Below are 13,930 nucleotides of genomic sequence, written 5' to 3' on the forward strand. Positions count from 1 at the left end.
CAGAGCGGTCAGGAGGAGGGAGGGAGTACAGCTCCTCCATAGCAGAGCGGTCAGGAGGAGGGAGGGAGTACAGCTCCTCCATAGCAGAGCGGTCAGGAGGAGGGAGGGAGTACAGCTCCTCCATAGCAGAGCGGTCAGAAGGGAGTACAGCTCCTCCATAGCAGAGCGGTCAGGAGGGAGGGAGTACAGCTCCTCCATAGCAGAGCGGTCAGGAGGGAGGGAGTACAGCTCCTCCATAGCAGAGCGGTCAGGAGGGAGAGAGTACAGCTCCTCCCTAGCAGAGCGGTCAGGGGTGGGAGGGAGTACAGCTCCTCCATAGCAGAGCGGTCAGGAGTACAGCTCCTCCATAGCAGAGCGGTCAGGAGGAGGGAGGTAGTACAGCTCCTCCGTAGCAGAGCGGTCGGTCAGGAGGAGGGAGAGAGTACAGCTCCTCCCTAGCAGAGCGGTCAGGGGTGGGAGGGAGTACAGCTCCTCCATAGCAGAGCGGTCAGAACGGAGGGAGACCAGGGGACTTGATGCGGTCGTCTGTCAACACCGATGTTAAGTACTTAACATAAACCTGCCTGATACCAACACGGTAGGTCCTGGTTCCACTTTCAACTACCCAAGCAATCTCTCTGGAGCTGGAATCCCTTATAAAACATTTCTACCATATCGAGCTCCGAGTACTCAACGTTAAAAAAAATATATATAAAAATAACCATCAACACCACCATACTTCAGAGGGTTTTCTTTTATTTATTTATTTATTTATATACAGAGTAAATGTAAAAGAACACAGTATAGGGGGATGGACTGCCCCGCCCCGCCCTGCCCTGCGCTGGCCTATAGGAGCTCCTCCCTGCCCTGCGCTGGCCTATAGGAGCTCCTCCCTGCTCAGTAGGTGACCGTCTTGGCCGGCTTGGTCTCGTCCAGCTCAGCGTCCAGGTAGCGGAAGCGTCGGTGGCGTCGCAGGACCTCGATGGCCTTCTGCTCCACGGTGGCAGGAACGATCCCAAGGTCCTCCAGACCAGGGAGAGATGGGTACTTCAGATCTGTGGTGTGGAACTGGAGGAGGGAAGAGAGGAGAGGAGGAGGAGGAGGAAGGAACGAGGATGAAGGAGGAGGAGGAGGAAGGAAGGAGGAGGAGGAAAGAAGGAGGAGGAAGGAGGAGGAGGAAGGAGGAGGTGGGGGAGGAAGGAAGGAGGAGGAAAGAAGGAGGAGGAGGAGGAAAGAAGGAGGAGGAGGAGGAAAGAAGGAGGAGGAAGGAGGAAGGAGGGAGGAGAAGGAAGGAGGAGGGAGGAAGGAGGAGGAGGAAAGAAGGAGGAAGGAGGAGGAGGAAGGAGGAGGAGGAAGGAGTTGGAAGGAGGAGGAGGGAAAACAGAACAGGATCAGCAGGTCATGAGTCTTCTCTACAGGTCAGAGAGAACTGGACTTCATGGTGGCGTTGGGGTCGTGTGCTGAGTGAGCTGTAATATATTAACTGCTAGTTAATCTTGATCAGTTTTCTCATGTCCTCTCTTACCCGGTCAACCTTGTCTGGGGTCGTCCAGGGTTCAAACGGACTCATCGCAAAGAAACTAGCAACCATGCTGAAATGGACAAGGAAGGGGTACAGGAGAGGGTTGACACAATAATCCATATTAACATTGAATTATGTAGCATTGTTAAATGTTCTTTCAAATAGTTTATGCACATATGTACAGTGTAAGAGTGGAGGTATCTAACAGGAACTACACCTGAATATCAACTGATGCTGGTTAATCTCTGCATTATCCTGAGGGCCTCGCTACAGATGGACTAACATCTGGACCAGACTAACATCTGGACCGGACTAACATCTGGACCAGACTAACATCTGGACCGGACTCCATCTGGACCGGACTACCATCTGGACCGGACTACCATCTGGACCGGACTAACATCTGGACCGGACTAACATCTGGACCAGACTAACATCTGGACCGGACTAACATCTGGACCGGACTAACATCTGGACCGGACTAACATCTGGACCAGACTAACATCTGGACCAGACTAACATCAGAACCGGACTAACATCTGGACCGGACTAACATCTGGACCGGACTAACATCTGGACCAGACTAACATCTGAACCGGACTAACATCTGGACCGGACTAACATCTGGACCGGACTAACATCTGGACCAGACTAACATCTGAACCGGACTAACATCTGAACCAGACTAACATCTGGACCAGACTAACATCTGAACCAGACTAACATCTGGACCAGACCAACATCTGGACTCACTGGTAAAGGGGGCGGGGCAAGGGGTAGGGCACGAAGGGCCGGTGCGCCACGGCGTAGATGTACTCCACCAGGTCATGAAGCAGGTAGCGGCTGGGCCTGGGGGGCAAAGGTCAAAGGGCGTCAGCTTGGCTGGTTTCGATGCTGTAGTCATATAATGCGTGAGAAAACCTAGTGTCTGTAATTGAAAGGAGTAGTTTGGTGTTTAACATCATAAGCCTTGTTATAAGGTCGTGTATGATCATATACGACGGTCCATATCAACATTTTGACACTGTGCACTTTGACATACATGTCACAGCTAGTGGATCTCTATAAGCAGTGTGTAGTTAGCCATTATGCCCATTGTGTACTTAGTTGTGACATGAGCAATGAACACTAAAATCCCAAGAGTGCACACAGTCTGTCAAAATGTTGATTTGGACCGTTGTACATTATCCTATAACAACCTTAGAACAGGGCTTTTAATACTAAACACCAGACTAGTGACATGACTGACAGGTAAGATGTTTTTCTTAAAATGTGCAGTAAAGGTGCAGAGCGTTCAGGAAAGGAAACATCATGTCCATGGAAATGGTACTGGGCCCCGATCAGAGGTTTCACACACAGGTTTGAGCGTTCCACTTCTCTAGTGAAGCCATGATGGACGTGGATCTTAGAGGCCGACTCTGCCGGTCCTTCCTTACCCAGTCAGGGCGTAGGTCTTCCCGTTGGCGTCTGGGTCTTTGATGGCGCTGATGATGGCCTTGGCCACATCCACCACCTGAGGGGGGGCGGAGCGATGGACGATTGACTAACTGGACCGAGCGGTACTGAGCCACAGAACTCACAGTGCAGGTAAAGAGAGAGAACCCAAACATGGAGAAATACTACAACATAACACAGACTGACTGGACACCAGTGGTAACACAGACTCTTAACTGGACACCAGTGGTAACAGAGACTGACTGGACACCAGTGGTAACACAGACTGACTGGACACCAGTGGTAACACAGACTGACTGGACACCAGTGGTAACACAGACTGACTGGACACCAGTGGTAACACAGACTGACTGGACACCAGTGGTAACAGAGACTGACTGGACACCAGTGGTAACACAGACTGACTGGACACCAGTGGTAACACAGACTGACTGGACACCAGTGGTAACACAGACTGACTGGACACCAGTGGTAACACAGACTGACTGGACACCAGTGGTAACAGACTCACATGGACCGGCTGCTTCACCGTCTTCTTCCCCATGGAGATGAGAGGGACAGCTCTCCCAAACCAGCGCATGTCTGTGAGCGGAGCAAAAACAAGTCACACTCAAAAACCCTTACAACACAAGAACAACTCCAGGACAGGGTGAGTAGTGGACAGGGTGAGGAGTGGACAGGGTGAGGAGTGGACAGGGTGAGGTGTGGACAGGGTGAGGTGTGGACAGGGTGAGGTGTGGACAGGGTGAGGAGTGGACAGGGTGAGGAGTGGACAGGGTGAGGAGTGGACAGGGGGAGGAGTGGACAGGGTGAGACTGAGATCAATTAACTGGGCCTGTTTAAAACCTCCTAAAACACATCCTCCCTCCCTGCCTATGTGATATGACCTGGAGGTGAGAGCTATTCTGAGATGACGTCTCTCAAACACACGAGGGCTCCCCCTGTCTCTCAAACACACGAGGGCTCCCCCTGTCTCTCAAACACACGAGGGCTCCCCCTGTCTCTCAAACACACGAGGGCTCCCCCTGTCTCTCAAACACACGAGGGCTCCCCCTGTCTCTCACACACACGAGGGCTCCCCCTGTCTCAAACACACCAGGGCTCCCCCTGTCTCTCACACACACCAGGACTCCCCCCGTCTCTCAAACACACGAGGACTCCCCCTGTCTCTCAAACACACCAGGACTCCCCCTGTCTCTCAAACACACGAGATCTCCCCCTGTCTCTCAAACACACGAGGGCTCCCCCCGTCTCTCACACACACCAGGGCTCCCCCCTCTCTCAAACACACCAGGGCTCCCCCTGTCTCTCAAACACACCAGGGCTCCCCCTGTCTCTCAAACACACGAGGGCTCCCCCTGTCTCTCAAACACACCAGGGCTCCCCGTCTCTCACACACACCAGGGCTCCCCGTCTCTCACACACACGAGGGCTCCCCCTGTCTCTCACACACACCAGGACTCCCCCCGTCTCTCAAACACACGAGGGCTCCCCCCGTCTCTCAAACACACCAGGGCTCCCCCTGTCTCTCAAACACACGAGGGCTCCCCCTGTCTCTCAAACACACCAGGACTCCCCCTGTCTCTCAAACACACGAGGGTTCCCCCTGTCTCTCAAACACACCAGGACTCCCCCTGTCTCTCAAACACACGAGGACTCCCCCTGTCTCTCAAACACACGAGGACTCCCTGTCTCTCAAACACACGAGGGCTCCCCCCGTCTCTCAAACACACCAGGACTCCCCGTGTCTCTCAAACACACGAGGGCTCCCCCTGTCGCTCAAACACACCAGGGCTCCCCCTGTCTCTCAAACACACGAGGGCTCCCCATGTCTCTCAAACACACGAGGGCTCCCCCGTCTCTCACACACACGAGGGCTCCCCCTGTCTCTCAAACACACGAGGGCTCCCCCTGTCTCTCAAACACACCAGGACTCCCCCTGTCTCTCAAACACACCAGGACTCCCCCCGTCTCTCAAACACACGAGGGCTCCCCGTCTCTCAAACACACGAGGACTCCCCCCGTCTCTCAAACACACCAGGACTCCCCCTGTCTCTCAAACACACGAGGACTCCCCCCGTCTCTCAAACACACCAGGACTCCCCCTGTCTCTCAAACACACGAGGGCTCCCCCTGTCGCTCAAACACACCAGGGCTCCCCCTGTCTCTCAAACACACGAGGGCTCCCCATGTCTCTCACACCGGGCCGCTCTGTGGACTTACGGGCGAAGTGGTTGAAGAAACAGTCCTCCCTGCCGAACATCTCCGACGGCTTCATGATGATGGCGTCCGGGAACTCGTCCCTCACGGCCGCCTCCCCCACCGCCTGCGGGGAGATGACATCACTGTCACACGGTCGCTATGGCTACTGTAGACTAGCGCTGCTCATATCAGATATACTGTTCTATACTGTTCATATCAGATATAGGTAGGAAGTGTTCAGGTGAGGTCGGTGAGGTAGGAGGTGTTCAGGTGAGGTCGGGAGTGTTCAGGTGCGGTAGGAGGTGTTCAGGTGAGGTAGGAGGTGTTCAGGTGAGGTAGGTGTTCAGATATAGGTAGGAGGTGTTCAGGTGAGGTAGGAGGTGTTCAGGTGAGGTAGGAGGTGTTCAGGTGTGGTCGGTGGTCAGGTGCGGTCGGTGAGGTAGGATGTGTTCAGGTGAGGTCGTGAGGTAGAGAGTGTTCAGGTGCGGTCGGTGAGGTAGGAGGTGTTCAGGCGGGGAAGGAGGTGTTCAGGTGATGTAGGAGGTGTTCAGGTGGGGTAGGAGGTGTTCAGGTGAGGTCGTGAGGTAGGTGTTCAGGCGGGGTACCTTGTTCCTCAGGTATTTGGAGGGGCTGCGTATGTCGGCGTTGAGGTGGGACATGTGGATGAGCTTGGACACGCCCGCCTCCCTGGACGCCCTGGCTATCTGCTGAGGGATGGTGACATACACGTCCTCGAACGGATAGTTCCTATAGAGAGACAGAGAGAGAGAGAGAGAGAGAGAGAGACAGAGAGAGAGAGACAGGGAGAGAGACAGGGAGAGAGAGACAGGGAGAGAGACAGGGAGACACAGAGAGAGGGAGAGACAGGGAGAGAGGGAGAGACAGGGAGAGCGAGAGAGAGAGAGAGGGGGGAGAGAGAGGGAGAGAGAGAAAGAAGAAAGAGATCAATAAAATGCATCAGTTCTTATCCACTAACAAAGACAGAAAACCACCCCACAGATCTGCCCTCAGGCAATGAGACAGAGTGGAGGGAGTTTTATACACTCTACCACAAACAAACAAACAAACAAACAAACACACAAACAAACACACACACAAACAAACACACACCTGGTCTCCCACTCTCTCCCCACCAGGTTGATGACCACGTTGGAGTGCTGCAGCGCCTGCCTCATGGAGGCCTTGTCCCGGGCGTCCCACTCCTGGCACACGAGCAGGACCGACGGGGGAGAGCAGAGTCAGACCCGACGAGGGAGAGCAGAGTCAGACGAGCAGGACCGACGAGGGAGAGCAGAGTCAGACGGGGGAGAGCAGAGTCAGACGAACAGGACCGACGGGGGAGAGCAGAGTCACACGGACAGGACCGACGGAGGAGAGCAGAGTCAGACAGGGGAGAGCAGAGTCAGACGGGGGAGAGCAGAGTCAGACGGGGGAGAGCAGAGTCAGACCCGATGGGGGAGAGCAGTCAGGGTGTGAAGAGAAGACGGACATCAGCTTTTGGGACGTTTACGTTTTTCCCATTAATTAAGAGGTTGACTGTCTGTTTCATGTTCTTGTGAGTGAAGGGTTGAGAGGTTGACTGACTGTTTCATGTTCTTGTGAGTGAAGGGGTGTGAGAGGTTGACCGTCTGTTTCATGTTCTTGTGAGTGAAGGGGTGTGAGAGGTTGACTGTCTGTTTCATGTTCTTGTGAGTGAAGGGGTGTGAGAGGTTGACTGACTGTTTCATGTTCTTGAGAGTGAAGGGGTGTGAGAGGTTGACTGACTGTTTCATGTTCTTGTGAGTGAAGAGGTGTGAGAGGTTGACTGACTGTTTCATGTTCTTGAGAGTGAGGTGTGAGAGGTTGACTGACTGTTTTATGTTCTTGTGAGTGAAGGGGTGTGAGAGGTTGACTGACTGTTTCATGTTCTTGTGAGTGAAGGGGTGTGAGAGGTTGACCGTCTGTTTCATGTTCTTGTGAGTGAAGGGGTGTGAGAGGTTGACCGTCTGTTTCATGTTCTTGTGAGTGAAGGGGTGTGAGAGGTTGAATGTCTGTTTCATGTTCTTGTGAGTGAAGGGGTGAGAGGTTGACCGTCTGTTTCATGTTCTTGTGAGTGAAGGGGTGTGAGAGGTTGACTGACTGTTTCATGTTCTTGAGAGTGAAGGGGTGTGAGGTTGACTGACTGTTTCATGTTCTTGTGAGTGAAGGGGTGTGAGAGGTTGACTGTTTCATGTTCTTGTGAGTGAAGGGGTGTGAGAGGTTGACTGTTTCATGTTCTTGTGAGTGAAGGGGTGTGAGAGGTTGACCGTCTGTTTCATGTTCTTGTGAGTGAAGGGGTGTGAGAGGTTGATTGTCTGTTTCATGTTCTTGTGAGTGAAGGGGTTGAGGTTGACTGTCTGTTTCATGTTCTTGTGAGTGAAGGGGTGTGAGAGGTTGACTGACTGTTTCATGTTCTTGTGAGTGAAGGGGTGTGAGAGGTTGACTGACTGTTTCATGTTCTTGTGAGTGAAGGGGTGTGAGAGGTTGACTGACTGTTTCATGTTCTTGTGAGTGAAGGGGTGTGAGAGGTTGACTGACTGTTTCATGTTCTTGTGAGTGAAGGGGTGAGAGAGCTTGACTGACTGTTTCATGTTCTTGAGAGTGAAGGGGTGTGAGAGGTTGACTGACTGTTTCATGTTCTTGTGAGTGAGGGGGTGTGAGAGGTTGACTGACTGTTTCATGTTCTTGTGAGTGAAGGGGTGTGAGAGGTTGACTGACTGTTTCATGTTCTTGTGTGTGAAGGGGTGTGAGAGGTTGACTGTCTGTTTCATGTTCTTGTGAGTGAAGGGGTGTGAGAGGTTGACTGACTGTTTCATGTTCTTGTGAGTGAAGGGGTGTGAGAGGTTGACTGACTGTTTCATGTTCTTGTGAGTGAGGGGGTGTGAGATGTTGACTGTCTGTTTCATGTTCTTGTGAGTGAAGGGGTGTGAGAGGTTGACTGACTGTTTCATGTTCTTGTGAGTGAGGGGGTGTGAGAGGTTGACTGACTGTTTCATGTTCTTGTGAGTGAGGGGGTGTGAGAGGTTGACTGACTGTTTCATGTTCTTGTGAGTGAGGGGGTGTGAGAGGTTGACTGACTGTTTCATGTTCTTGTGAGTGAAGGGGTGTGAGAGGTTGACTGACTGTTTCATGTTCTAGTGAGTGAAGGGGTGTGAGAGGTTGACTGACTGTTTCATGTTCTTGTGAGTGAAGGGGTGAGAGGTTGACTGACTGTTTCATGTTCTTGTGAGTGAGGGGGTGTGAGAGGTTGACTGACTGTTTCATGTTCTTGTGAGTGAAGGGGTGTGAGAGGTTGACTGACTGTTTCATGTTCTTGTGAGTGAAGGGGTGTGAGAGGTTGACTGACTGTTTCATGTTCTTGTGAGTGAAGGGGTGTGAGAGGTTGACTGACTGTTTCATGTTCTTGTGAGTGAAGGGGTGTGAGAGGTTGACTGACTGTTTCATGTTCTTGTGAGTGAAGGGGTGAGAGAGCTTGACTGACTGTTTCATGTTCTTGAGAGTGAAGGGGTGTGAGAGGTTGACTGACTGTTTCATGTTCTTGTGAGTGAGGGGGTGTGAGAGGTTGACTGACTGTTTCATGTTCTTGTGAGTGAAGGGGTGTGAGAGGTTGACTGACTGTTTCATGTTCTTGTGTGTGAAGGGGTGTGAGAGGTTGACTGTCTGTTTCATGTTCTTGTGAGTGAAGGGGTGTGAGAGGTTGACTGACTGTTTCATGTTCTTGTGAGTGAAGGGGTGTGAGAGGTTGACTGACTGTTTCATGTTCTTGTGAGTGAGGGGGTGTGAGATGTTGACTGTCTGTTTCATGTTCTTGTGAGTGAAGGGGTGTGAGAGGTTGACTGACTGTTTCATGTTCTTGTGAGTGAGGGGGTGTGAGAGGTTGACTGACTGTTTCATGTTCTTGTGAGTGAGGGGGTGTGAGAGGTTGACTGACTGTTTCATGTTCTTGTGAGTGAGGGGGTGTGAGAGGTTGACTGACTGTTTCATGTTCTTGTGAGTGAAGGGGTGTGAGAGGTTGACTGACTGTTTCATGTTCTAGTGAGTGAAGGGGTGTGAGAGGTTGACTGACTGTTTCATGTTCTTGTGAGTGAAGGGGTGAGAGGTTGACTGACTGTTTCATGTTCTTGTGAGTGAGGGGGTGTGAGAGGTTGACTGACTGTTTCATGTTCTTGTGAGTGAAGGGGTGTGAGAGGTTGACTGACTGTTTCATGTTCTTGTGAGTGAAGGGGTGTGAGAGGTTGACTGACTGTTTCATGTTCTTGAGAGTGAAGGGGTGTGAGAGGTTGACTGACTGTTTCATGTTCTTGTGAGTGAAGGGGTGTGAGAGGTTGACTGACTGTTTCATGTTCTTGAGAGTGAAGGGGTGTGAGAGGTTGACTGACTGTTTCATGTTCTAGTGAGTGAAGGGGTGTGAGAGGTTGACTGACTGTTTCATGTTCTAGTGAGTGAAGGGGTGTGAGAGGTTGACTGACTGTTTCATGTTCTTGTGAGTGAAGGGGTGTGAGAGGTTGACTGTCTGTTTCATGTTCTTGTGAGTGAAGGGGTGTGAGAGGTTGACTGACTGTTTCATGTTCTTGTGAGTGAAGGGGTGTGAGAGGTTGACTGACTGTTTCATGTTCTTGTGAGTGAAGGGGTGAGAGAGGTTGACTGACTGTTTCATGTTCTGGTGAGTGAAGGGGTGTGAGAGGTTGACTGACTGTTTCATGTTCTTGTGAGTGAAGGGGTGTGAGAGGTTGACTGATTGTTTCATGTTCTTGTGAGTGAAGGGGTGTGAGAGGTTGACTGACTGGTTCATGTTCTTGTGAGTGAAGGGGTGTGAGAGGTTGACTGATTGTTTCATGTTCTTGTGAGTGAGGTGGTGTGAGAGGTTGACTGACTGTTTCATGTTCTTGTGAGTGAAGGGGTGTGAGAGGTTGACTGACTGGTTCATGTTCTTGTGAGTGAAGGGGTGTGAGAGGTTGACTGACTGTTTCATGTTCTTGTGATTGAGGGGGTGTGAGAGGTTGACTGACTGTTTCATGTTCTTGTGAGTGAAGGGGTGTGAGAGGTTGACTGACTGTTTCATGTTCTTGTGATTGAGGGGGTGTGAGAGGTTGACTGACTGTTTTATTTCCTCACCATGAACACTATCTGTCCCAGGTCCCCCATGGGTCGGAGGTACATGAGGTCATACTGGTCACACCGATGGGGAATTACGATCTGAGAGCCCATACGACCTGCCAGAGACAAGAGGAGACCGGTCACTCACTGGGCATGGCGCTCCTTTACACTGGGTTATATCACAATCACACCCAGAATCACATCCAAACTGGCCAACAACATCACATCCAAACTGGTCAACAACATCACATCCAAACAGGTCAACAACATCACATCCAAACTGGTCAACAGAATCACATCCAAACTGGTCAACAACATCACATCCAAACTGGTCAACAACATCACATCCAAACTGCTGAACTGAACAACACAACAGCGCAGACATGTCATCTGAGCTGTGCCTCATTAAACCTTTGTGGCAAAAACATCCGTTACGGGCCGATGCATGAAAAAAGATGTTAGGTTTCCAGCCAGGGTCGCTGACCCCTGACCCCTGACTCACCCAGCCGGTTGACCACGTATCTGCCCAGGAAGCCTGTGGCCCCGAAGACGGTGGCAGCGACCCCGCTGGAGGAGGAGCGCCCCCCCTTCCCTCTGGGGACCACGGCATGGTGGACCTTCCTCTGCTGGACGGTCACCGGGACGGCCGACAGCACCGCGGGGGAGCAGGAACCTGAGGAGGGGTGGAGGGGCAGGGGTGAGCGAGGAGGGACACAGATACAGGCTCATATATGTTCAGTGTGTGTGTCTAAGAAAGGATTACAAGTGACTTAATATCAGTAAGTCATTATTAGACATGACGAAAGGTTAGTTAGTAGCGTAGCTCCAGCAAGCTGCAATTGCCATCATAACCAGCTAGCCAGCTGCCATGGAACAAGTTGCTAATATCTAGGCTGTGACATTTATACTTTTTGAGAGAGAGCTGTCTGAAGCCAACATGCCTTTCCATTGAAGTGAATGAGAGGAAGCTCAGTGTCAGTTGGGATTTGAATTTGGGGACACGTGCAGGCTCTCTGTACAGGCACCCTTTATTGACTACTGTGGTAGATGGTGGTTGTCTTTCTTTCTTTCTTTCTTTCTTTCTTTCTTTCTTTCTTTCTTTCTTTCTTTCTTTCTTTCTTTCTTTCTTTCTCTTACAACTGTTCATATCGTCACATCTACACGAAGCAAGGTAACTAGCTAAGGGTACAGAGGAGAACATCACCAAGCCGTCAAGGAATCTGAGGTGGTGATGATGATGATGATGATGATGATAGCACAGCCATGGCTGGTGAAGCTAACCTCAGTCAGTCAGCTAGCTAGCATTAGCTCGTAGGTCACAACTCAGCAGGGTCATAGAGGAGGGCAACGCGGCCTTAAAGCAATGATCCCGTCCCATGTATCACAACCACTCAGGTATCACTTATTAAATGCTCTATCGAGGTGTTACTCACCTGAGAACCTAGGAAGGACACTGGGAAGGACACTAGGAAGGACACTCACAGGACGGACCAGCACTGCGGCCGCCATGATGCTTCTGACGGAACTCTCAGCTACGGCAAATAGGAAGGATCAAATACGAACGGCAAACTGAGAATTGGTATCAGTTGATGTTTTAATACAGTAGAATTCTGAATGGCTAATATATATATATTATGCATATATGCCGACAAATCGCTCTCATCAGTTTGCTAAGCTGAGCTGATAGATGTGCTTTTGTACTTAATGTTCAACTCATATTATTCATATTCTTAGAAAAATACATTGAACTACCACACCTCGACTCCATCTCCACCATCTCATTGTACTGATGCAGATTAGTGAAGAGGCTCTCTCCAATCATCATCCTCATCATCATCATCATCCAATATCATAATTATTTATACTTTGGCTGTAATGACCTGTAGCACACAGCACTGGCCTATCTCGATAGTCGTTTCAAACAAGTTTATTGTTATATGAATGAATAATCAAGAAGCTTTGAAAATTTCAATCACTATTTTTATTTATTTATTTCACCATAAAAGACATGACAATTCGCGAACACATCTCTTACATGAGACATGATGTCTAGGTCAAATTACCCAACCTTACTGAGATCCCCTGCATGCGTTCAGTCTGTTCAGTATGTCACCGGACACGTAGGTAGTGATCAGGTCAGATCACAATCAGACTAGAGCACTGAGTCATGTTCTCACTCCCAACAGGAAAAGAAAAAGACCATAATATCACCACACCAGGATAATAATCACACTGTTTGCTGTTGAAAGCAGTGGTGTAGTGGGTGTAGAGTGGAGCCAGGGCCCTGAGGAGGTGGGGCTGTTTGCTGTTGAAAGCAGTGGTGTCGTGGGGGGTAGGGCCTTGAGGAGGTGGGGCTGTAGTGGGGCCAGGGCCCTGAGGAGGTGGGGCTGTAGTGGGGCCAGGGCCCTGAGGAGGTGGGGCTGTAGTGGGGCCAGGGCCCTGAGGAGGTGGGGCTGTAGTGGGGCCAGGGCCCTGAGGAGGTGGGGCTGTTTGCTGTTGAAAGCAGTGGTGTAGTGGGTGTAGAGTGGGGCCAGGGCCCTGAGGAGGTGGTACTCTGACTGCTATGTTGCTGCAGTCATGAAGTAATCTTTGGTAATTAAGTGAGTATACGCTGCGTCTCATCAAGGAAAAATGAGTGTCCATAATGAGTACACCTCTGTGGGCCCTCGGCCACGCCTCTGAGCCCATAATGTCCATCATGTCTTTGGAGAGCCATCACTATGACACTATGCTATAGCCCGCCATGAGAATGTCCTGGCCGGTGACATCACAGAGTCCGCCATGAGAATGTCCTGGCCGGTGACATCACAGAGCCCGCCATGAGAATGTCCTGGCCGGTGACATCACAGAGCCCGCCATGAGAATGTCCCGGCCGGTGACATCACAGAGTCCGCCATGAGAATGTCCTGGCCGGTGACATCACAGAGCCCGCCATGAGAATGTCCTGGCCGGTGACATCACAGAGCCCGCCATGAGAATGTCCCGGCCGGTGACATCACAGACTGCACAACTCTCATTTGATCAGGGTGTAACGTCCTCTACTAGAATCCCCCAGCCTCTCTGACCCTGGGTACACACACACACACACTGCTGTACAGTGCAAGGATTCTAATACTGCAAGGCACAAACTATTCATAAAACCATTGTCCCTTGGTGTCTAACAGTAAAAAATATTATCAACACAGTAGATAATAAAATGTCTCTTTCATTCATAAAGAACACATGAACAAGTAAAACCTTGTCTAAACTTTACAATAACCTGAAACATCATCTTATATCATCTTAAAACATACAGTGCATATAAAAGATCCCATCTGGAATATGTACAAGCCATAGAGCAGAGGTATAGGTGTTACAAATCTGTCTTATAGGTCACTGGGTCAAATGTACATAAACAAGCATCATAATGGCCATAAATAAGTGTTAATATTCTAACTGTATTACATTCTAATAAAGACATTCAGAGCTTCAGAAATGTGTTTTTAACACGTGCTTTGTACAGGGCACAGTTGAATGAACAGTAATATCAAAAAAATACTTTCTTTGGCTAAGCCTTTATTGCACATCACACTCTTTAAAAAAAAGAAAATGATTGTGATGATGTTTAAAGGATAAAAAAGAGGATCTAAAATCTAAAATTGTATATCTTAAGAAGTA

General features: G+C 50.3%; 1 protein-coding gene across 1 annotated transcript; it reads right to left on the reverse strand.

Annotated features, from left to right (window-relative positions):
* Positions 1 to 789: 789 nt before the first annotated feature.
* On the reverse strand, positions 790 to 11,797 carry ndufa9a (NADH:ubiquinone oxidoreductase subunit A9a). The gene is made up of 11 exons (XM_084451166.1): positions 11,707 to 11,797; positions 10,776 to 10,946; positions 10,292 to 10,389; positions 6,269 to 6,360; positions 5,764 to 5,905; positions 5,180 to 5,282; positions 3,468 to 3,538; positions 2,938 to 3,014; positions 2,255 to 2,350; positions 1,505 to 1,571; positions 790 to 1,047 (listed from the first exon to the last, which is right to left on the reverse strand). Exons 1-11 carry the CDS (start codon positions 11,780 to 11,782, stop codon positions 877 to 879), a joined length of 1,164 nt encoding a protein of 387 aa, XP_084307292.1. The 5' UTR covers positions 11,783 to 11,797; the 3' UTR covers positions 790 to 876.
* Between the last annotated feature and the right edge of the window lie 2,133 nt (positions 11,798 to 13,930).

This window comes from Borostomias antarcticus (genome assembly GCF_949987555.1).
Source record: "Borostomias antarcticus genome assembly, chromosome: 16".
Lineage (NCBI taxonomy): Eukaryota > Metazoa > Chordata > Actinopteri > Stomiiformes > Stomiidae > Borostomias > Borostomias antarcticus.

Excerpts from the sequence above, each read along its gene's own strand:
- ndufa9a (XM_084451166.1), bottom strand. The coding sequence starts at position 11,782 with ATGGCGGCCGCAGTGCTGGTCCGTCCTGTGAGTGTCCTTCCTAGTGTC. Across the intron at positions 6,361-10,291 it reads TGGGACAGATAGTGTTCATG|GAGTGGGACGCCCGGGACAA; the intron begins GTGAGGAAATAA and ends CTCGTGTGCCAG. Across the intron at positions 5,283-5,763 it reads CCAAATACCTGAGGAACAAG|GCGGTGGGGGAGGCGGCCGT; the intron begins GTACCCCGCCTG and ends ATCTCCCCGCAG.